The 24,890-nt window shown below is 41.9% G+C and overlaps 2 protein-coding genes across 2 annotated transcripts in view; one reads left to right on the top strand and one right to left on the bottom strand.

The window, feature by feature from the left end:
- pip4p2 (phosphatidylinositol-4,5-bisphosphate 4-phosphatase 2) overlaps positions 1-19,495 on the top strand; it is a 29,158-nt gene extending 9,663 nt beyond the window's left edge. Inside the window, exons 3-7 of the mRNA XM_078398413.1 lie at positions 314-420; positions 2,524-2,647; positions 3,531-3,583; positions 9,560-9,650; positions 17,069-19,495. Coding sequence (XP_078254539.1) covers positions 314-420; positions 2,524-2,647; positions 3,531-3,583; positions 9,560-9,650; positions 17,069-17,212 — 519 coding nt within the window. The 3' untranslated portion in view covers positions 17,213-19,495. The remainder of the gene's footprint in view (positions 1-313; positions 421-2,523; positions 2,648-3,530; positions 3,584-9,559; positions 9,651-17,068) is intronic.
- otud6b (OTU deubiquitinase 6B) overlaps positions 1-24,890 on the bottom strand; it is a 79,735-nt gene that overhangs the window by 45,380 nt on the left and 9,465 nt on the right. The gene's annotated exons all lie outside the window — the stretch shown is intronic.

The raw sequence follows: 24,890 nt of genomic DNA on the forward strand, positions 1-24,890 counted from the left end.
CAACTCAGCAGGTCAGGCAGCATCTCAGGAGAGAAGGAATGGATGACGTTTCGGGTCGAGGCCCTTCTGTTTGAAGAAGGGTCTCGACCCGAAACGTTACCCATTCCTTCTCTCCCGAGATGCTGCCTGACCTGCTGAGTTACTGCAGCATTTTGTGAATAAATTCCCCTCCCTATGGCCCTTTGTAGGAGCGTTTACCGTATAGTAATATGAACAAATATGTTTGAGCGATTGATTTGTCGCATTATTTTTGAAATACTTGTAAAAGAAACGTTTATTGATCTCAATTAAAAGCTTTATATATATTTTCCAGCCAATCAAAAACCCTCCTGCTGGAAAGAAGTATGTACGATGTCCTTGTAATTGTCTGCTCATCTGTAAGGACACATCACGGCGCATTGAATGTCCAAGGCCTAACTGGTTGGTATTGAGTTGCTGCACTCTAGGTGTTAAGTTGCCATTCTTAAATGAAGAACTGGCTGAAATCTTAAAGTGCAGGTCCACCACCGAGTTTCTGGGCAACTGGTGGCCCGGCACCTCCCTTAATCTGGACAAAATTCAGAGAGCCAACTTGAAATCAGTCCCCGGGAAAGTGTGGCGCCTAGGCTGGATGGATCGGCGGGTCGAATTTGCCCCCTGCGGCCGGGGCCCCGGAACTCAGGACTGGCCGGAGCTAGCAGATCTGTTCCCGGAGCTGAAGTCCGATGCAGATTTTGTGGGTCGGTATCTCGCTCCTCTCACCCCCCCCCCCTCCGCCAGCAGCCATTCCGGTTCTGCTGGGCTCCTCCCGGATGCCGTGACCTCTGTTGGTCCGGCAACACGGAAAATCTGGCAAGGCTCTGGAATCAAGAGTGCCGGAAAATCAGTGGTGGACCTGTATTAAGTGTTGATTGACAAAAAGGGACATTTGCGATGTTGTTTTACTGAACTTGAGGTAATGAGATAAATATTCTTAAATAAATCAATAATAGGATCGTTGTGACAAGATTGCTATTTACTTGTCATTTGATGTGATTAAAAATTAACCAACTATCTGATCAAACTAGCTGGCAAAGTTTCAGATTTCTGTGTTTCGCAGCTGGGCCCCGACCCTTTACTGTGCAAGTCCCACCCTGGTATGTCTTACCAAAATGCACCAACTCGCACTGATCGGAATCACGCTCCATCCTGTAATTCCAGAAGTGTGAAACTTAAGGTGGTTAGTCGAGCTTATTTGCTTTTCTTTTAAAGAGTTTTACCAGTTTAGTTTAGAGATACAGCGCGGAAACAGGCCCTTCGGCTGACCGATCTGTACCGATCAGCGATCCCTGCGCATTAACACTAACCTACGCACGTACGCGGGACAATTTTTCTTTAAAATTTACACCAAGCCAATTAACCTACAAACCTGCACGTCTTTGGAGTGTGGGAGGAAACCGAAGATTTCGGAAAAAATCCATGCAGGTCACGGGGAGAACATACAAACTCCGTACAGACAAGCACACTTAGTCAGGATCGAACTCGGGTGTCTGGCGCTGTAAGGCAGCAACTCTACCACTGCGCAACCGCGCCGGCCTTTGGACATTTAATTTGTCATTTTGAACATTTAATTTGTCATTGAACTATGTAATATTGAATTTCATATCTATCTACAGTGGGCGAGCTCTACAAAATCATGCCTGGTGTGCAAGGAACTAACTTCAGTTGCAAGTTCCAGAGGATATAGGTTTAAGGTGAAGGGGAAAAGATTTAATAGGAATCTGAGCGGTAACTTTTTCACACCAAGGGTGGTGGGTGTACGGAACGAGCTGCCAAAGGAGGTAGTTGAGGCTGGGACTATCCCGATAACCATATAACCATATAACAATTACAGCACGGAAACAGGCCAGTTTGGTCCTTCTAGTCCATGCCGAACACTTTCTCCGACCTAGTCCCATCTACCATGCTCTCAGACCATAATCCTCCAATCCCCTCCCATCCATATACCTATCCAATTTACTCTTAAATAATAAAATCGAGCCTGCCTCCACCACTTCCACCGGAAGCTCATTCCATACAGCCACCACCCTCTGAGTTACCCCTCATGTTACCCCTAAACTTTTGTCCCTTAATTCTGAAGTTATGTCCCCTTGTTTGAATCTTCCCCACTCTCAAAGGGAACAGCTTACCCACGTCAACTCTGTCCGTCCCTCTTAAAATTTAAAAAACCTCTATCAAGTCCCCCCTCAACCTTCTACGGTCCAAAGAATAAAGACCCAACCTGTTCAATCTCTCTCTGTAGCTTAAGTGCTGAAACCCAGGCAACAATCTATGTTTAAGAAACTGTGAGACAGGTACATGGATAGGACAGGTTTGGAGGTATATGGGCAAAATGCAGGCAAGTGGGACTAGTGTAGCTCAGACATGTTGGCCGCTGTGGGCAAGTTGGGCCGAATAGCCTGTTTCCAAGCTGTCTGACTCAATGACTCTAATGAATGTAAAGAATTCTGAGATTGCTATCAAAGATTATCCATGGATAACTAATGTAGTGCTTGTTCCATACAGCAGACGGATAATAAATTTGGGCCCTGTGATGCTGATCCCAGAGGAACAGCCAGCGCATTCTGCCATGCCAGTACAACCTGAAGGTACACGTGTAGTATGTGGACATTGTGGCAACACCTTTCTGGTATGTATGTCGGTGCTATGTTTAATTTAGTTTATTATTGTCGCACGTGCAGTGACAAGCTTTTTTTCGTGTGCTGTCCAGTCAGCGAAAAGACTATACGTCATTACAATCAAGCTGCCCACAGTTTTTTTTAAGTGACTTAAGATTTTGTTATTACCTTATGGGAAATATTATGGTCCTCCAAATCAACTATAGGTGGCGCAGCGGTAGAGTTGCTGCCTCAGAGCGCCAGAGACCCGGGTTCGATCCTGACTACAGGTGCTGTCTGTATGGAGGTTTTACGTTCTCCCCGTGACCTGTGTGAAATTTCTCTGGGAAGCTCCGGTTTCTTCCCATACTCCAAAGATGTACAGGTTTGCAGGTTAATTGGCTTGGTATAATTGTAAATTGTCCCTAGTGTGTGTGGGATAGTTTGCAGTTTACTTTATCGTCGCATGTAATGAGGTACAGTGAAAAGCTTTTGTTGCCTGCTATCCAGTCAGCGGAAAGACAAAAGAATGATTACAATCGAGCCATATACAGTGTATAGATACATAATAAGGGAATAACATTTAGTGCAAGGCAAAGCCAGCAAAATCTGATCAAGGATAGTCCAAGGGTCACCAATGAGGTAGATAGTAGTTCAGGACTGCTCTCTGGTTGTGGTAGAATGATTCAGTTGCCTGATAACAGCTGGGAAGAAACTGTTTGTGTGTGTGGATTGCTGGTCGGCGCGGACTCAGTGGGCCGAAGGGACTGTTTCCGCGCTGTATCTCTAAACTAAATATATAATGTTGTACTTGAAAGATATCTCAAACTTCTTTCAATGTTTAAGAAATTGAATTGTGTTTATGAGCATTAAAAACATTTCGAATAAATCCTCTTTTTTTGGGTTTATTTACAGTGGATGGAAGTTAGATTCAACACACTGGCAAAATGCCCACACTGCAAAAGGATGTAAGTTCAGTTCTTCTCTGCAAGGTCTGATTCTGATGTTGTCCTATTAACTGTGTTGGCTTGCTTTTGAAGCCCATGACTTGGAATTGACTCATTGGGACCTGCCATTCTGTCTGGAACGCACAATCTGGGTGGGTACGCAAGATTGGATAGTTGGCTGAGAACATCCTGGACCTGTTTGAATAGGTCTCAGCCAAACCCATGTTTAGGTCATGTTGGGGGAGTTAGAAAAAGACCAATCCATGATTCAGCCGCCATCTGTTCCTTAGGTTTCTCACTTCAACCTGCTCCTTCTACACTTTTGAAATGTTTTCAGTATCATTAGATTATGTATAGATAATACAAAATTCACAATATTGCCCACGACAGGACAGTTAAATGGAAAGGCAGGACCTGCTCACTAACAAAGTTACACGTGATGTATGGTGATAAATGTTTACATTCTGAATTCCTGGCCACCTTTTCTAATCCTGAGAAATCTGGTAGCTCAAGGGAGGTTGGTTTTGGGATGAGGTTAGAGGTTTAACAATAGACACAAAAAGCTGGAGTACCTCCAGTAGGAACATTTGGACAATAGACAATAGACACAAGGTGCAGGAGTAGGCCACTCGGTCCTTCGAGCCCGCACCGCCATGATCAATGTGATCATGGCGGATCACAAGTCTCTCAATAAGATTTGTTTGAATATGGTTGGGCCAAGGGGCTCTGCCCTGAGGAACTACAGCAGCATTATCCTGGGATGAGGATGACCTAGATCCAACAGTTACAACCATATGTTTAAGAAGGAACTGCAGATGCTGGTTTTTACCGAAGATAGACACAAAATGTTGGAGTATCTCAGTGTGTCAGGCAGCATCTTTGGAAAAAAAGAATAGGCGACGTTTCAGGTCGGAACCCTTCTTCAGACCTGAACGTCACATATTCTTTTTCTCCAGAGATGCTGCCTGACCCACTGAGTTACTCCAGCATTTTGTGTCTCGCCACAACCATATGGAAGGGTTTACCCTTAATGTCCATTAACTTTAGTTTTGCCAGGACTTCTTGATGCCTAGACTTGGTCAAATGCTATTTTGTTGTTGTGGATAATAATCTCACCTCATCTCTGGAATAAAATCCTGAGCTGTGTAGGAAGCAACTGCAGATGCTGGTTTACACCAAAGATAGACACAAAATGCTGGAGTAACTCAGCGGGACAGGCATCATCTCTGGGGAGAAGGAAGACGTTATGGGTTGAGACCCTTCTTCAGACTTAGCTGTGTGTTTGAGTTAAGGGTATGGTGATGTCTGAAGACAAATAATAATAATAATAATAATACATTTTATTTATATAGCGCTTTTCATATACTCAAAGACGCTTTACAGAGATTTTGAGAACATAGGGAAATTAATAAATAGATAAATAAGTAAATAAATAAATGAACAGAGAAAGGAGACAGTAGGTGAGGTGACCTTCAGTGGTTGAAGGCAGTACTGAACAGGTGAGACTTCAGCGATGTTTTGAATGTGGTGAGTGTGGGGGAGTCTCTAACGGTTTGGGGTAGTGAGTTCCATAGGGTGGGAGCAGTGATGGAGAAAGCCCTGTCCCCCCAGGATCTGAGTTTAGTCTGGACGTGGGGGGACAGGAGATTGGCAGCGGCAGAGGGGAGGGTGCAGGTGGGAGTGTGCCTGTGGAGGAGGTCGGTCAGGTAGGATGGGGCCAGGTTATGGAGGGCTTTGTAGGTTATGAGGAGGATTTTGTACTGGATTCTCTGGGGGATGGGGAGCCAGTGGAGTTTATAAAGGACGGGGGTGATATGGTCTGAGAGAAGCCTAAACTGGGCATAACTGAGTAGGCTATTGATGAAGAAGGGAATATTTATTTGAGATGACCCCTTCCATTATCTGTTGAACTGGCCTCTTGCACTTATAGCCAGATGTAATGAGTTTACAGAGCTTTGGTCTGTTAGTTCTGAATTGTTTAGCTTTGTCGAGGTACACCTATAAAAATAAAAGGGAAGAAGTATAACATAGCAAAGAAGAGTGGGAAGCCAGAGGATTGGGACTCTTTTAAAGAGCAACAGAAGAAAACTAAAAAGGCAATACGGGGAGAAAAGATGAGGTACGAGGGTAAACTAGCCAATAATATAAAGGAGGATAGTAAAAGCTTTTTTAGGTATAGAATAGAATAGTTCCTTTATTGTCATTGTAACATGAGCCATGTACAACGAAATTGTAAAATGTCAGCCAGTCAGTGCACCATTCAAACATTTCTAAAAGCTAACGATACATACAAGGTAAAATATTTTAAAAAAGATAAACAACTAAAATAAATATCATGAAAATAGCACGCATGTGAAGAGGAAAAAAATAGTCACAGCAAATGTGGGTCCCTTGAAGACAGAAGCAGGGGAATTTATTATGGGGAACAAGGAAATGGCAGACGAGTTGAACCGATACTTTGGATCTGTCTTCACTGAGGAGGATACAAACAATCTCCCAGATGTTCTAGTGGCCAGAGATCCTAGGGTGACAGAGGAACTGGAGGAAATCCACATTAGGCAGGAAAAAGTTTTGGGTAGACTGATGGGACTCAAGGCTGATAAATCCCCAGGGCCTGATGGTCTGCATCCCAGGGTGCTTAAGGAGGTGGCTCTAGAAATTGTGGACGCATTAGTGATTATTTTCCAATGTTCTATAGATTCCGGGTCAGTTCCTGTGGATTGGAGGGTAGCTAATGTTATCCCACTTTTCAAGAAAGGAGGGAGAGAGAAAATGGGAAATTATAGACCAGTTAGTCTGACATCAGTGGTGGGGAAGATGCTGGAGTCAATTATAAAAGACGAAATTGCGGAGCATTTGGATCGCAGTAACAGGATCGTTCCGAGTCAGCATGGATTTACGAAGGGGAAATCGTGCTTGACTAATCTACTGGAATTTTTTGAGGATGTAACTAGGAAAATTGACAGGGGAGAGCCGGTGGATGTGGTGTACCTCGACTTTCAGAAAGCCTTCAACAAGGTCCCACATAGGGGATTGGTGGGCAAAATTAGAGCACATGGTATTGGAGGTAGGGTACTGACATGGATAGAAAGTTGGTTGACAGACAGAAAGCAAAGAGTGGGGATAAATGGGTCCCTTTCAGAATGGCAGGCAGTGACTAGTGGGGTACCGCAAGGCTCGGTGTTGGGACCGCAGCTATTTACAATATACATCAATGACTTGGATGAAGGGATTAAAAGTACCATTAGCAAATTTGCCGATGATACAAAGCTAGGTGGCAGTGTGAACTGTGAGGAAGATGCTATTAGGTTGCAGGGTGACTTGGACAGGTTGTGTGAGTGGGCGGATGCATGGCAGATGCAGTTTAATGTAGATAAGTGCGAGGTTATCCACTTTGGTGGTAAGAATAGGAAGGCAGATTATTATTTGAATGGTGTCAAGTTAGGAAAAGGGGACGTACAACGTGATCTGGATGTCTTAGTGCATCAGTCACTGAAAGGAAGCATGCAGGTACAGCAGGCAGTGAAGAAAGCCAATAGAATGTTGGCCTTCATAACAAGAGGCGTTGAGTATAGGAGCAAAGAGGTCCTTCTGCAGTTGTACAGGGCCCTAGTGAGACCGCACCTGGAGTACTGTGTACAGTTTTGGTCTCCAAATTTGTGGAAGGATATTCTTGCTATTGAGGGCGTGCAGCGTAGGTTTACTAGGTTAATTCCCGGAATGGCGGGACTGTCATATGTTGAAAGACTGGAACGACTAGGTTTGTATACACTGGAATTTAGAAGGATGAGAGGGGATCTTATCGAAACGTATAAGATTATTAAGGGGTTGGACATGTTAGAGGCAGGAAACATGTTCCCAATGTTGGGGGAGTCCAGAACCAGGGGCCACAGTTTAAGAATAAGGGGTAGACCATTTAGAACAGAGATGAGGAAAAACTTTTTTAGTCAGAGAGTTGTGAATCTGTGGAATTCTCTGCCTCAGAGGGCAGTGGAGGCCAATTCTCTGAATACATTCAAGAGAGAGCTAGATAGAGCTCTTAAGGATAGCGGAGTCAGGGGGTATGGGGAGAAAGCTGGAACGGGGTACTGATTGAGAATGATCAGCCATGATCACATTGAATGGCGGTGCTGGCTCGAAGGGCCGAATGGCCTACTCCTGCACCTATTGTCTATTGTCTATCGAATGTTGCTTTTGAAATTTAGTGTGCCCTCAACACCCTCTGTTGGAGCTTCTACAGTTTGGTGACTTGTATTCAGGTATTCCACACTGCTCCTGGCATACCCATCTGTGGTCTTCATTGAAGTAACAATGATTCCAGGCTTGATTGCAAAGGTAATGATGGATATGCTGGGTTATGAGCTTATAGATCGGGATGGTGTGCATTTCTCCTGCTGTTGACACTCAAAAGTTCTCATGGCCATTATTTGATGGCAGAAAAAGTGCTGGAATAGCTCAGTGGGTCAGGCAGAATCTCTGGAGAACATGCATAGATGACGTTTCGGGTCGGGACCATTCAGACTTGTTTTGATGGCATATCTGCTTTGTATCATCTAACAACTGCTCGTAATACTATCTATGACCTTCGATGGGTCATTTGTGTACAAATAGTGTGTGCATCTGAGCACAAAAAATGAAATTAATTCCCTCTTTTTAAACCTCATTAATATAAGCAGGAATTAAAATTGATTGTTGAATATAACAATGAAATACACCAATGAGCCAAAACATTATGACTACCTGCCTAATATGCTGTTGGTCCTCCGTGTGCCACCAAAACCGCCGATCCGCCGAGGCATGGACTCCACAACACCCCTGAAGGTGTCCTGTGGTATCTGGCACCAAATTAGCAGCAGATCCATTAGCAGCACCCCACAAGCCTTGTCATTTCAGAGATGCTGTGACCCAGTCGTCTGGCCATAACAATTTGGGCCTTGTCAAAGTCCCTCAGGTCTTTACTCCTGCCCATTTCTCCTGCATCCAACACATCAACTTCAAGAACTGACTGTTCATCTGCTGCCTAATATATCCCACCCCTAGACAGGTACCATTGTAACAAGATAATCAATATTATTCACTTCACTTGTCAGTGGTCATAATGTTTTGGCTCATCGGTGTAGATGATCCGTAGAAATTTAATCCTGTGATAGTGTTTTGTAAATTAAGATAGTAGAATCTTCAATTGACAAGTGTTTTTCATAAATGAATTTTGTGTGTCAGATTATGGAAGTATTCTTTAAAAAATATGGATAAAGGTTTCAAGGTCAGTTTATTGTCACATGTACCAGTTAAGGTACAGTGAAATTTGAGTTATCATATAGCCATACTAAGTGAAACAAGTCACAAAACCACATAAAATAAAAGTTAACATAAACATCCACCACAGTGGATTCCACATTCCTCACTGTGATGGAAGGCAATAAAGTTCAAGCTTCTTCCTCTTTGTTCTCCCGCGGTCGGGGCAGTCAAACCATCTGCAGTCGGGGCGATCGAAGCCACGGCAGTCGATGATCGAAGCCCCCGTCGGTGTGATCGAATTTCCGCGTCGGGGCGGTTGAAACTCTCTCCGCGGCATGGAGCTCCCGAGTCGGCCTCTTCTTACCAAAGACCACGGGCTTCACAATGTTAAAGTCCACAGGCCCCGCGGTTGGAACTTTGATCCGTGGCAAAGGGATCGCAAGCTCCGCGATGTTAAAGTCCCGTAGACTCCCGTGGTTTGGAGCGCCGGGTCGGTCTCCAGGAAAGGCTGCCAAATCCACAATGTTAGACCGCAGTGGGGACGGAGATACGATACGGAAAAAAATCGCATCTCCGTCGAGGTAGGAGATTTTTGTAAAACGTTTCCCTCCCAACCCCCACATAAAACAAACCAAGGAACAATAAAACATACTTTTAACACATACTTAAAATAACAAAAACAGAAGAAAGGACAGGCAGACTGTTGTCGAGACCTGTACAACTGCAACATAAATCGCATTTTATTTTGGTTTCTCTTAGATCATCTGTTGGCAGTGCATTGCCACGAAGGCGTTGCTGTGCGTATGTTACTGTTGGAATGATATGTGTTTTCATTGGAGTTGGTTTAACTGTAAGTAGAACTTAATCCTGTGAAGTTTACTGTGTATTATGTTATTCCTGTTTTGCTTGGTGTTTCTAAGTGAATTCTCAATTATGACTACAGACCCACCACCGATTTTCCAGCAACCGGTGGTCCGGCACCACCTTTAATCCGGACAAAATTACAAGAGCGCACTTGAAATTCCCCCACCCCCCCAAGATGTCATGTGATAGTAGAATTAAGCCATTCAGCCCATCAAGTCTACTTTGCCATTCAATCATGGCTGAACTGTCTCTCGTAACTCCATTCTCCTGCCTTCTCCCCATAACCTCTGACACTTGTACTAATCAAGAGTTCCCATGAAAATGTGATGCCTAGGCTGGGTGAGGCGGCCGATCTCGACCACATCGGGACTTCTGCGCCAATCGGCGGGTCGAATTACCCCCCTGAGAGCCGGCAGATCTGTTACCACAACCGACGTCCGCCGCCATCTTTGTTGCCCCCCCCCCCAAGGCCGTGACCTCTGTTGGTCCAGCAAAACGGATAATACTGCAAGGCTCTGGAACCAAGGGTGCCGTAAAATCAGTGGTGGACCTGTATTTCTGTTTGAAAGCATTCTTAATTTCATAATGACCACAGAAAATATGTATCATATAAATAGGATTAAATAATTTTAGATCAAAATGATCAAATTATTAAAATGAATATCTTGACCAATAATATGCCCTGTTATACGGTTTTATTTATTTTAAAAGATTAACTAAAACTATGAATTGTAACCATGATAACAGAGTTATAGATGTGCAAACTGCTATACATATGTAACAAGTGTACCTGGCTCTTAAACATTCCTATTTTCTCAAAACAAGAGTTTGTTTAATTTTGCTAACAGTATGCAGTGGTATATTTTAATGCATGATGACCATTTAAACTAGAGGTTGTTTATGTTTAGTAATATTACACAATAAGGGCAATATAATGTTAATTATGTTCCTCAGAAGATTCAGCACACCTGACTGGAGCTAGAGAAGTTTAATTATTTTTTATATTACTGCCTGTGATATGGACCATGATATTTGCAGACAGATGGTTTGGTGCTTATCAGTGGATGAAAATATTTAAGTCCTGATTGAAGGTAATATGTAATGGCAGCTATGGGTGGGAATTGTAACCAAGATGGTGACAATGGCCCACTGAGTCCGTGCCGACCAGCGATCCCTGCACACTTACACTATTGTACACACACTAGGGACAATTTACAATTATACCAAGCCAATTAACCAACAAGCCTGTACATTTTTGGAGTGTGTGTGAAAATCGGAGCACCCGGAGAAAGCCCATGCAGGTCACAGGGAGAACGTACAAACGCTGTACAGACAACACCCGTAGTCAGGATCAAACTGGGGTCTCTGGCACTTCTTCTTGCGTTTGAGGCAGCAGAAGTTATGAAGCTGCTTCTGCTTCTGCTATCTCTGTTTGTTGTCGTTCGCCTGACAGTTGACAGAGCTCACCACGAGGAGGTTGACAACGTGAGCCCCCGTCTCTGGCACTGTAAGGCAGCAACTCTACTGCTGCACCACCGTGCACCTATAGAGAGTGCAAAAGATACATTTGGAAACGTTCAGCCTCATAGGTAATTTGAGGATGGAAAAGTATTGTTTGAAATCCTTCAATTTATTCTTGTGAATAAATCTCTAGATTTGATAGGTTATTTGTTGCAGCAGCATGATTCAAATTGAGAAGCCATTTTCTGAACTTAATGTTTCGGGTTTAGTTTAGTTTGGAGATACATCGCGGAAACAGGCCCACCGGGTCCGTGCCGACCAGCGATCCCAACACATTAACGTTATCCTACACATACTGGGGACAATTTTACATTTTACCAAGTCAATTAATCCACATACCTGTACGTCTTTGGAGTGCGGGAGGAAACCGAAGATCTCGGAGAAAACCCACACACACGGTCACGGGGAAATTGTACAAACTCCGTACAGTCATTACCCGTAGTCAGGATCGAACCCGAGTCTCCGGCGCTGCATTCGCTGTTATGGCAGCAACTGTACCACTGTGCCACCATGCCGCCCCATGTGTACTGATGGTACAGAAAACATAGAACAGTGCAGCACAGGAACGGACCCTTTGACCCACAATGTTTGTGCCGAGCACGATGACAAGTTAAACTGATCTCATCTTCCTTCACATGATCCATATCCCGCTATTGCCTGCATTTCAATGTGCTTGTCCAAAAGCCTCTTGAACGGCACTGTCGTATCTGCTTCCAACGCCACCCCTAGCAATGCGTTCTTGGCCCCCACCACCCTCTGTGCCAGAAATAACTTGCTCTGCACATCTCCGTTAAAATGTTCCTCTTTCACCTTAGAGCTATGCCCTCTAGTGTTGGACATTTCTACTTTGGGGGGAGGGGGGTGCGGGGGGGAGGTCCTGACTGTCCACCCAATCTATGCCTCGCATGATGTTATAGACTTCTATCGAGTCTCCTCTCAAGAGCAATGTTCCAGAGAAAACAATTCAAGTCTATCCAACCTCTTCCTGTAGCTGGAACCTTTTAATCCAGCCAGCATTCTAGTAAATTTCCTCTGCACCCTCTCCAAAGCTTCCACATCTTTCCTGCAATGGGGCGACCAGAACTGCATGCAATATTCCAAATGCAGCCTAACCAAAGTCCGATAGAACTGCATCATGACTACCTGTGAAATGCTTTGTTTTGCATGTTATCCAAACAGATCAGATGTACCATATGAGCGACATTCAAGTCAAACTCAAATATAATAGATAGAGCAACGAGGAAGATACAGAGAGCAGAATTTATTTCTCAGCATTCTAGCACATCAGTCCTGGATAACCAGCTATCCAAGAAAGCTAATTTCTGCATAAGATAAATTGCAGCACACTTGGTGTTTGATTTGCTTAGTTCGATGGTGCACAATAAGTAGAATGTTTCCATCTGACCTGCTTCAGTGATTATTGGGCAAGATGTGTTCGCCATTCCCCTGCCCACACTTGTCATTGGAACTTGATCCTGGAAGCAAGCACTAGGGTGACACAGCGGTGGAGACTGGTTCAATCCTGATTACGGGTGCTGTCTGCAGAGTTTGGATGCTCTCCCTGTGATTGCGTGGGGTTTCTCTGGGTGCTTTGGTTTCCTCCCACACTCCAAAGACGTACTGTCGGTTAATTGGCTTTTGTAATTTATCTCTAATGTGTAGGATGGTGCTAGTAAACGGGGTGATCACTGGTCGACGTGAACTTGTTGGCCGAAGAACCTGTTTCCAAGCTGTATCTCTAAAGTAAAGATTGGCAAAACATTTGGAGTGCAGGACTTCCTTCATCTAGTTAAGCCAACCTATCAAAAGATCTTGAATGTTTGTAAATGCCTGACATTTTTTTGAAACATTGAAAAATACTCTGAATTTTTTTAAAAACATTCAAATGAATAACTACATTCAGCTAATGCCTTTCACACTGAGCTGCTACTGTCTTTTGAAATGAATACATTCATCGCTCATGTGGCTGATCTAACCTGGCAGTTTCCTTCAACTGATTTCCCACTGTAACTGCAGTGAAATTGCAGAATCACGCTCCACTGCAGGAGTGTGTGAGGAATGCAGGAAAGAAACACATTCAGAATGAGGTAGTGACAACATCTGAAGACGTTTGCAACATCCACCTTGTGTGTGATTCAGGTTGCCAATCTAGCAATTCCCCCAAATAGTAGTTGGTTTAGTTTATTCACATAACCCTGATTTCATCCAAATTTTGGAAACTAATTCCCTCACATTTACCCAGATTTGTCTTAAGGTGTATGGAACATGTTTGAAAAATTATCTTTTCTATTGATTAAAACAAACTTGGAACATGTTCTAAGTAAGAAGGCTAAAGAAGGGTCTTGACACGAATAATCGTCAATTCCCTGCACATATGCTGCCTGACCCACTGAATTTCTCCAGCACTTTGTGTTTTTTGCACATATACTAAGTAATATAGATCTAGATTTTTATCAACTCTGTCAAACTCACATGAAAATAAAAGGCATTTATTCACAAAATGCTGGAGTAATTCAGCAGGTCAGGCAGCAACTCGGGAAAGAAGGAATGGGCGACGTTTCGGGTCGAGACCCTTCTTCAGACTGAAATAGAAGAATATAGAGAAAATAAATATTATTAGTTGGTACCATGTTTCCTGTAACCAGTCCTATCTTTAATTCGTCTTCTCTGTTTGTTTGATTTTCATTTGAAAGGAATTAATTAACATGCCTTTTTCTTTTATAGTCATAGAGTGATACAGTGTGGGAAACAGGCCCTTCGGCCCAACTCGTCCACACCGGCCAACATGTCCCAGCTGCACTAGTCCCACCTGCCTGCGCTTGGTCCATATCCCTCTAAACTTGTCCTATCCATGTATCTGTCTGTTTCTTAAAACGTTGGGATAGTCTCAGCCTTAACTACCTCTGGCAGGTTCCATACACCCACCACCCTTTGTGTGAAAAAGTTACCCCTCAGATTCCCATTAAATCTTTTCCCCATCACTTTGAACCTATGTCCTCTGGACCTCGATTCCCCTACTTTGGGCAAGAGATTCTGTGCATCTACCCAATTTATTCCTCTCATGATTTTACACACCTCAAAGATCACCCCTCATCTTCCTGCACTCCAAGGAATAGAGACGTGGCCTACTAAACCTCTCCCTATAACTCAGACCCTCTAGTCCTGGCAATATCCTCGTAAATCTTCTCTGAACCCATTCAAGCTTGACAAAATATCTTTCCTATAACATGGTGCCCAGAAATAACTTTCTGTGGGATTGTTTCACCCATCTACCATTTAATGGAAAACACATTTCTTTGAAACGTGGGATTAATTTCAAACCTCAAATTTTCTGCCCTAAAAGGGTGTATATAATGTGGAAAATAAATTAAAGGATGTATTTGTTAGTCACACTTTTCAGGTTTTGGAGTTAAGCTATCTTTCCTTCTCATTTTGGTTATCCAGTGTAAACACATTGGTGTTGATTTAGATTAGTTAACAGAACCAAAACAAAACGTCAAATAGTGATAATTTGCCATCCTGTTGCCATTGGTGTTCCTCTGGTGATGCAGTTTCCACCCACATACTAAATTAGCTATTGTAAATTATCCCAAGTGTCGGTGAGTGTAAGGAAATTCTGGATGGATATGTGAGAGAGAGTATGTTATTGGGAAATAAATGGAGAACTGACAGGAATTCTGAGAGGTGGCATAGACTTAATGGGCTGAATGGCCTTTTCCAACATTGCACGAGAAAGAAAATATGAGAGTAGCTGGAGCCACTACTCCTTCTCCTACTTCCATATGTAGGTAAATGACTGAACCTTTTTTACAAGTGATTATTAGGGTTGTTTGTCCTGAGTAAAGGCTGAAAAGTCCAGCTTTTGGAATAAGTAAAAGTTAACATGTTTAGCTTACTTTACAAATACAGCATGGAAACAGACCCTCTGGCCCATCGAGTCCTCGTCGACCAACGATCACCCCTACACTAACTAGTTCTATTAGGGGCAATTTACAGAGACCATTTGACCTACAAACTACACGTTTCTGGAGTGGGGAGGGGGGGGGGGGGGGGGGTGGGAAGGGAAATCAGAGCACCCGGAGAAAACCCTTGCGATCACAGGGAGAAAGTACAAACTCAGTACAGACAACACCTGTGGTCAGGATCAAACGCGGGGAGCTCTGGCGCTGTAAGGCAGCAGTTGTACTGCTGCGCCACTGTGCTGCCTCTATTCTCTAATGTATTTTCCCTTAACATAAAAAGGGACAGTATATTTCCAGCTGTAAATGTGCAAGCTTCCTGCATTATTTGGAGTGCCTTAATCTGAGCAGATCTGTTTTTGATATTGGGATGTAGAACAAATGGGTTCATAGGTAACACTCTGGTTGAAATGAGTCATGCAAGGCAAACATTTGGGTTAAACAATCTTTGCCATGATGTGTATTTTTTATTCGTGCACTGCCATATACACCGCAGGCTGCTCTTTTGAGCAATGGGATAGGGATATTATTGGAGTCGTCTTTCTCCAGGATATGCTGAAGAACTGTGCAATTTCCTGTAATGGGCTTCCTGCTGACCAGAAATGAGTTGATCAAGTTGGAAGCCAACAAAAAAGTAGAATAGTTTGGATGTCTGCCACAATTAATTGTTTGAATGACAAATGTAAATATTTTGGTAAAAGTAGAAAAACGTGCATGGTCTCAACTGGAATTATAGGTTAATCAGAATTCTGTTCCCCCTTCAGGCTGTATAGGAAAGAACTGCAGATGCTGGTTTAAATCGAAGGTAGACACAAAATGCTGGAGTGACTCAGTGGGTCAGGCAGCATCTCTGGAGAGAAGGAATGGGTGACTTTTCGGGTCGAGGCCCTTCAAACTGTTGTCTTTAATTTGTTTAATTTAATAGTTTTTTTTCTGTTACTTGATTATACTTTGGGTACATACTTCAATCTTCTTGCTCATTGCTAATCTGATCTGTTTCAAGCACAATTACCGTTTTCCTATACCCCAAATCAGACATATAACTGCTAAAGTAGAGGTGATTTGAACAATGCCTTCTATCGTAATGTCACATCCATTTTGGACCATTCAACAACCAAAGTAATGTTTACCCTTTTAATGTTATATAAGTAGCAAACTACTCTACTGACAGCTTAATTTCTCTTTTTAAATTTCTCATCACATTGTGTATTCTCAAAAGGCACACAACCATCTGGTAGGTAGGTACCCTGACCTGGAGAATCAGTAGTTAACATTGGATACTCAGGATTAGTAGGCCAATGCTCTTTTTTTTTCTTTTCTGTGTTTGCTATTTTGCATTTAATGTGAGGCTGATATTGCTTTGAGGAAATGCCAAGTGGTCTGTAGAAAGCCCTCAGCATTCCAAAAAAGGCATCTGACCAGTTTCCACACAGTAAAGAGCAAGGAATTAAATGGAATGCTAAAAAATCCCTTAAAAAATTGAAAACAATTCAGTGGTCATGGAGAGTGGTAGTAGTACGATAGAGGAATTGCATATGAAGTGCCTTAGGAATTATCATGGAAGAAGTTAATGCCTTCTGAAAAAAAAAAAGATCCAGAATGTTAAAAATGTGTTCTCTCATTGATATTTATATTATGATTGACTCCTTTTATTTTCCTCAGTTGGTCAGGAATGTTCGTGGAAATATATTTAATTAATTTACAGGTGCTATGAATAGCTTTCTGTGTTGTGTGATAGCTTTCTATTAGTTTGCCCAGTTTATGAACTAATTTGTGATAGCTGACCAATAAATTAACTTTTTATAGATTAAACCTGTTATGATTTTAGCTTTCCACCATATGATGGGGAATAATAGCTCATAATGGAGTAAATACTTGTCTTAACATTGGTTTTAATGACTTAACTATTATGTTTTTCTTGCAGGTTGGGACCCAAGACTTTGCGAGACGTTACCCTGCAACATATGTTTCCTGGGCTTTTGCCTATCTCATAGGCCTAATCTGCCTAATCCGAGCTTGTTATTGGGGAGCAATAAAAGTTAGCTATCCTGAGCACACCTTTGCATAGACTGATCAGTTATCCAGCACGGAACATCCGATGATCTACAAATCTTTCAAAATAAAAGACATTCTCAAGTTAATGCAAATCAACTTTATAGACTGGTTAGGTCCAAGGAGGATAATGATGTCAGGATGTGCATATTGCACAATGGTTTCAGCAAGCGTACATGTTTTTGTTGCTGCTAAATTGCCATATGCTTAAGACAAATGTTGCATATATGTTACTTGGAATGTATCCCAGTTTTATTTTGGTTAAACTTTGTCATACAATCCCTGAAGTTTGCTTTTTCTGGCAGCCAAAACGAAGGAATGTGATGCAACAAATTGCAAGCTTCACACATGCACCATTGAAATTTCTCTGTCCAGGCCTGATGTTTTCAAATTACTCCTGTGAAATTGAACAAAAATGCATAATAGTTGAGCAATAAAACCAAGTTCTGTATGTTATATTTTCAATACTTTCATACTTTTAGGTAGTTGCTTTGTAAAAATAAAGCATTTGAAATACCTACATTGAGATCTTCAGAGTATTATGGTGGCAATAGTAAATGATGCTTAATTTATTAATCATTTTAAAAATCTTCTTGTATAATATTGCATACCATCTTTTTGATTAAGCAAAAACATGTCAGGAAAAGATTTGGTTCTTGTTGTTGACATAGTATGATTACCTACTTTAAAAATTAAAAAACATCAGCCATTGAATGTAATAAAATTTGTCCCAGACTAATCATAAATCCATTAACTGTTGCTTTGCTGAAGTGCATGCAGTATTTTATAAATAAGGTAATAAAACACATAAACATTTGTTGACTACTGTTCCTAATTAATGCAAAACAATATAGGAACAACATTTTTGTAGTAACAGAAAGTGTTATCCTTTAAGTTTGTGCCTTAAACTTTCTAAAATGGACATTGCACAGTGTTTGAGTGGAATTATGTGAACTATGTATGTGTGTGTTTATGCATGTAATTCAGTCTCAATAGTCAAGATATGCGGTTAGAAATAGTTTTCTGGCAATAAGCAGGTGCAGGTACAGCAGATAGAGAAAAAAAGCTATTGGCATGTTGACCTTCATTGCGAGATGATTTGAGTTTAGGAGCAAGGAGGTCCTACTGCAGGTGTACAGGGTCCTAATGAGACCGCACCTGGAGTATTGTGTGCAATTTTGGTCTCCTAATTTGAGGAAGGACATTATTGATATTGAGGGAGTGCAGCGTAGGGTCACCAAGTTAATTCCCAGGATGGCAGGACTGACATATAATAAAAGAATGGGTCGACGGCTTATATTCACTGGAATTTAGAAAGATGAGAGGGGATCTAATACAGTGCCCTCCATAATGTTTGGGACAAAAATCCATCATTTATTTATTTGCCGCTGTAGTGGCCTGGCGGAGGCCTGCACGTTGTAGTGGCCTGGCGGAGGCCAGAGAAAAGGCAAGACGCCAGGCAGTGTTTAGTAAGATTCTTTTATTAGGCTGTGAGCTCCTGCCCACAGCGTAGTTCTCCTAGGGATAAGATACGCCTTCCCTTGGTCTGGCTTTTAACCCCTTTCGCCTGTCCGTCACGTAACGAGGGGGCTGACCCAAGGAGTGGCCTGATCCGCCACAACGTTGTCATATTTTAATAAAGGCCATTTTTATACATTTTGGTTTCACCATGTAAAAATTACAGCTGTGTTTATACCTAGTCCCCCCATTTCAGGGCACCATAATCTTTGGGACACATAATCTTTGTCCACAAGATCATTTTCCAGAACTGTGGTTGCTCTTTTAAATACTTCTTGGCAAACTGTAACCTGGCAATCCTATTTTTGTAGCTACCAGTGGTTTGCATCTTGCAGTGTAGCCTCTGTATTTCTGTTCATGTAGTCTTCTGCGAACAGTGGTCATTGACAAATCCACACCTGACTGAAGAGTGTTTCTGATCTGTCAGACAGGTATTTGGGGATTTTTCTTTATTATGGAGATAATTCTTCTGTCATCAGCTGTGGAAGTCTTCCTTGGCCTGCCATTCCCTTTGCGATTAGTAAGTTCACCAATGCTCTCTTTCTGCTTAATGATGTCTCAAACAGTTTTATTCATGTTTCTCAGTCTCACAATGGCCTCTTTGACTTTCATTGGCACAACTTTGGTCCTCATGTTGATAAACAACAATAAAAGTTTCCAAAGGTGATGGAAAGACTGGAGGAAAGACTAGGTGCTGTGAGCTCTCTTATACCTGCATTAAGGAGGCATTTAAACACACCTGAGTAATTACAAACACCTGTGAGGCCATGTGTTCCAAATATTATGGTGCCCTGAACTGGGGGGCGGGGGGGGGGGGGAACGATGTATAAACACTGCTGTAATTTCTACATGGTGAAACCAAAATGTTTAAAAATACCCTTTAATAAAATCTGACAATGTGCTCTTTAACCACATGTGATTTTTTTCTATTACAAATCTCAAATTGTGGAGCACTAAATTAATAAATGATGTGTCTTTGTCCCAAACATTATGGAGGGCACTGTAGAAACATATAAAATTCTTAAAGGATTGGACAGGCTAGTGCAGGAAAAATATTCCCGATGTTGGGGGAGTCCAGAACCAGGGGTCACAGTTTAAGAATAAGGGATAGGCCATTTAGGACTGAGATGAGGAAAAACTTCTTCACCCAGAGAGTTGTGAATCTGGAATTCTCTGCCACAGTAGGGAGTGGAGGCCAATTCACTGGATATTTTCAAGAGAGAGTTAGATTTAGCTCTTAGGGCTAAAGGAACGAAGGGATATAGGGAAAAAGCAGAAACAGAGTACAGATTTTAGATGATCAGCCATGATCATATTGTGAATGGCGGTGCTGGCTCGAAGGGCCAAATGGCCTACTCATGCACCTATTTTTCTTTGTTTCTAATTTTTTAAGTTGGGCCCAAAGTAGGTATAAAGTCAATGAATAATGGAGATGTAAACTAGACATTAATTGAGTGACTCATTTGAAAGGTTCTATGAAGAGGTTACCAGGGAAATTGATAAGGGCAAGGCTGTGGATGTTGTCTATATGGACTTCAGTAAGGCATTTGACAAGGTTCCACATGGAAGGTTGATTAAGAAGGTTAAATCGTTGGGTATTAATAGTGAGGTTGCAAGATGGATTCAATAATGGCTGAATGGGAGATACCAGAGGGTAATGGTTGACAATTGTATGTCAGGTTGGAGGCCAGTGTCTAGTGGAGTACCCCAAGGATCTGTGTTGGGTCCACTGTTGTTTGTCATTTACATTAATGATCTGGATGATGGTGTGGCAAATTGGATTAGTAAATATGCAGATGATACTAAGATAGGTGGTGTGGTTAATAATGAAGTAGAGTTTCAAAGTCTACAGAGAGACTTGGGCCTTTTGGAAGGGTGGGCTGAAAGATGGCAGATGGAGTTTAATGCTGATAAGTGTGAGGTGCTGCATTTTGGTAGGACAAATCAAAATAGGACGTACAGGGTAAATGGTAGGGAATTGAGGAATGCAGTGGAACAGAGGGATCTGGGAATAACTGTGCATTGTTCCCTGAAGGTGGAATCTCATGTGGATAGGGTGGTGAAGAAGGCGTTTGGTATGCTTGCCTTTATAAATCAGAGCATCGAATATAGAAGTTGGGATGTAATGTTAAAATTGTACAGGGCATTGGTGAGGCCGAATCTGGAGTATGGTGTGCAGTTCTGGTCGGCAAATTATAGGAAGGATGTCGACAAAATGGAGAGGGTACAGAGGAGATTTACTAGAATGTTGCCTGGGTTTCAGCACTTAAGCTACAGAGAGAAGTTGAACAGGTTGGGTCTTTATTCTTTGGAGCGTAGAAGGTTGAGGGGGGACTTGATAGAGGTTTTTAAAATTTTAAGAGGGACGGACAGAGTTGACGTGGGTAGGTTTTCCCTTTGAGAGTGGGGAAGATTCCAACAAGGGGACATAGCTTCAGAATTGAGGGACAAAAGTTTAGGGGTAACTTCTTTACTCAGAGGGTGGTGGCTGTATGGAATGGGCTTCCGGTGGAAGTGGTGGAGGCAGGCTCGATTTTATTATTTAAGAGTAAATTGGATAGGTATATGGATAAGAGGGGATTAGAGGGTTATGGTCTGAGAGCAGGTAGATGAGACTAGGTCAGAGAGAGTGGTCGGCGTGGACTGGTAGGGCCGAACGGGCCTGTTTCCGTGCTGTAGTTGTTATATGGTTATATATAAGCTTCTCATGACCTCACAAAAACACGTGAAACCTTTTACCTCACCACATCTCAGCAGTGTATTATATTCACTTTTACTCTCTCTTCTAACTGCCTTTGTCAGTATATAATCTGAAGGCAAACTGCCACGCTTCACTCTCATTCAAAATGGTCCTTTACTGTCTTCACACCAAACGCGTATTGTTTTTTCACATGTAGCATTAAAGTATGGCACATTCTTTCCTGACTTTACATATATCCGCATTTTATTATTTTATCCATTTCTAAGTGTATATATGTCCTGCATGAATTCACTTCCGATTAGGCACTATCAGCTTTCTTTTTGTGGAACCATGCAATGTATAATCGAGGGTAGAAGATTAATACTAGAAGATTAATCCCCCTTTAGTTGTCTTCTTTCTTCAAGAAGCCCTGGAGTTCAACAAAAAGATGACTGCTGACGGGTATCTATGCATTACTTGTATCCCTTAATTAAATTAAGGAAAGGTGATGCAAGCTTCACGTCTTTGAACTATGTTCTCAGGCATTCAATCATTTCTATGTCCTCTCGCATTTTCAAATATCAGCTATCGTGGTGAGAGAAAAATGATAAAGACAGCAGGCACTGTGCGGCAGTGAACATTTGGGGCCTCAGAAGATTGAGCATGTACAATAATATGCTGCCCGTAAACTCCTCTCGCCTCTTAGAAGGATCATTGGCTTTTAGAACAAAATCATGTACATTTTCAGAATTTACCAAAACATGCCTGTTGCAGAATTTGCTTGTGCATCGAGACAACAACAAATAGGCATTCTGACCACCACAACATTACAGCTGTGGTGGAAAATGCAAATTGTCATTGCTTGCTCATTGCTCTGTCTCCCAATATCCCTGTTTGGAAGAAACATTTCACAAATTAGATTTCCCATGGGGGGAAAATTTATGCTGCCAATCTTCGGCAGGTAACCTGCGGGAACTTTTGCTTTCTAAGCAGGTGGACACATCACAATAATGTGCGTATAATTTAACTCTGGTGAAGCTCGGCACAGAACTTGCCTTACAGTGATCTTTATCAGGTGGGACAACTGGAAAATGCAGCTAGAATAAAGATATCTCTTGACAAATTTGATTACTGAGAAAAAGGTGATGTACAGGAATATGATGTCACTTTTCTATGAAGAGAAAATTGAGCATCCGGATGAAAATTTGAATGATAAAAGCATTCAATTCATTCGTTCCTTGACTTGGTATTTTAACACTGCTTCTGATTTTAATTTAAAGGCTTTTTTTTGCCAGATGTAAGTGTACGGGTTAGAATTTCTCCTTTGTTCCAGAAAAAAAGACTAGGAATATATTAATTTCTGGACAATATTTAAGTATTGCCAGATGAATTCTGGTTCATTCCAAAATTACAAAGGTTCACTTTTCTATGTAGAGTATTGATTAAATTGTGTGTGAAGTCTCACGAAACACGGCATGGAATAATTTTTCAGCACGTACCGAGTAACTCTCCATTTAGTTACTTATAGCTTCTCGTTTTTACACTTCGTTTAATTTTGTGCACTGCTGAGAATACCTGTACATGTTATCAATGTTTAAGTTAATTTGCCAGTAGGTGGCAGTGTTAAAATTATAAAAGCAAGTCAAATGATGATTTAAATTCCAATTGTATTGAAATGATTTTGAACACAGGAAGTAAATGTATTCACTCCAACATGTGTAGGTTGCAGCTTGATGGAAAGCTTATTTCAGAAAACATAAAGATTTATCTTGATCTTTAATTTGTATTTCACCAATATAATCTGTTTATTTATTATTCCAGATACTTTTCTAGTGAATTTGTTGTTTACTTGTTATTTCACCCAGTTTAGTTTTACAACTTGTAAAAAGGGCATGATAGGTAATATGGGGTTAGGAAGGAAAGGTTGATCAACCATGATTGAATGACGGAGCAGACATGATGGGCCGTGTGGCCAAATTCTTCTATCACATGAATTTATTATATTTTTAAAGAACAAATCTACCTGAAATTATAATTTTAGGGTTTATGTCAGATATCTTTAAAAGTCCTTACTTTGTCACAGCTTGCACTACCTGTTATTAATCATTATTTTTCTTCTTTGATATATCCTGGTATATTAAATTAATGGACTAAGATATCAGACAATGCACGTGCATTTGCGGACTGGAGGATGTGAGCTATAGGGAAAGGTTGAGCAGGCTGGGACTCTATTCCTTGGAGAGCAGGAGGATGAGAGGTGATCTTATAGAGGTGTATAAAATCATGAGAGGAATAGATTAGGTGGATGCACAGAGTCTCTTGCCCAGAGTGGGTCAATCGAGGACCAGAGGACAGAGGTTTAAGATGACGGGGAAGATTTAATAGGAATCTGAGGGGTAACTTTTTCACACAAAGGGTGATGGGTGTATGGAACAAGCTGCCCGAAGAGGTAGTTGAGGCTGGGACTATCCCAAAGTTTAAGAAACAGTTAGACGGGTACATGGATAGGATAGGTTTGGAAGGATATGGACCAAACGCAGGCATGTGGGACTAGTGTAGCTTGGATATGTTGGCCAGTGTGGGCAAGTTGGGCCGAAGGGCCTGTTTCCACGCTGTATCACTCTATGATTAACATTGCTTACTGTCTGAAAAATGATGTAGTGAATTCTGTGCACTATGCACCAGGAAAGAGATAATGGCAATTGTGAACTTTCAAGGAGATTGTCCAGTATGATACCATGACTGCTTGGGAATAGTCTACAGACCAACCAATTTTAGTCAGAGTTATACAGCACAGTAACAGGCTTTTTGGCCCAACTCATCAATACCGACCAGGATGTCCTTTCTAAGCTAGTCCCATTTGTCTGCGCTTGGCTCATATCCCACTTAACTTTTCCTATCCATGTATCTTTTAAATGCTGTTACAGTACCTGTCTCAACCATTGCATATTCCATATACTCACAACCCTCTGAGTGAAAAGGATTACCCTTGGGTTCCTATTAAATCTTGCCTCCATAACCCTAAACCTCATGGTTCTTGATTCTCCTACCCTGAGTAAAAGACTCATTCACCCTATCTATTCCCCACATGATTTTACACACATCTATAAAATCAGCCCATAACCTCCTGCACTCCAAGGAATAAAGTACTTTCCAACCTTTCCCTATATCTCAGGCCCTCGGGTCCTGGCAACATCTTTGTAAACCTTCTCTGCACTCTTTGCAGCTTAATGACATCCCCCTTATAACAGGGTGATCAAAACTGAACACAGTGCTTTAAATATAATCTCACCAATGGCTTGTACAACGGAACATAACATCCTAATTTCTAAGTGTAGTAAGGAACTGCAGATGCTGGTTTAAACCAAAGATAGACACAAAAGGCTGGAGTAACTCAGCGGGACAGGCAGCATCTCTGGCGTGAAGGAGCGGGTGATGTTTCAGGTCGAGACCCTTTTTCAGACTCTAGAAGCTAGCCGAATTTATTGATATTTTG

This window comes from Rhinoraja longicauda, chromosome 4 (genome assembly GCF_053455715.1).
Source record: "Rhinoraja longicauda isolate Sanriku21f chromosome 4, sRhiLon1.1, whole genome shotgun sequence".
NCBI lineage: Eukaryota > Metazoa > Chordata > Chondrichthyes > Rajiformes > Arhynchobatidae > Rhinoraja > Rhinoraja longicauda.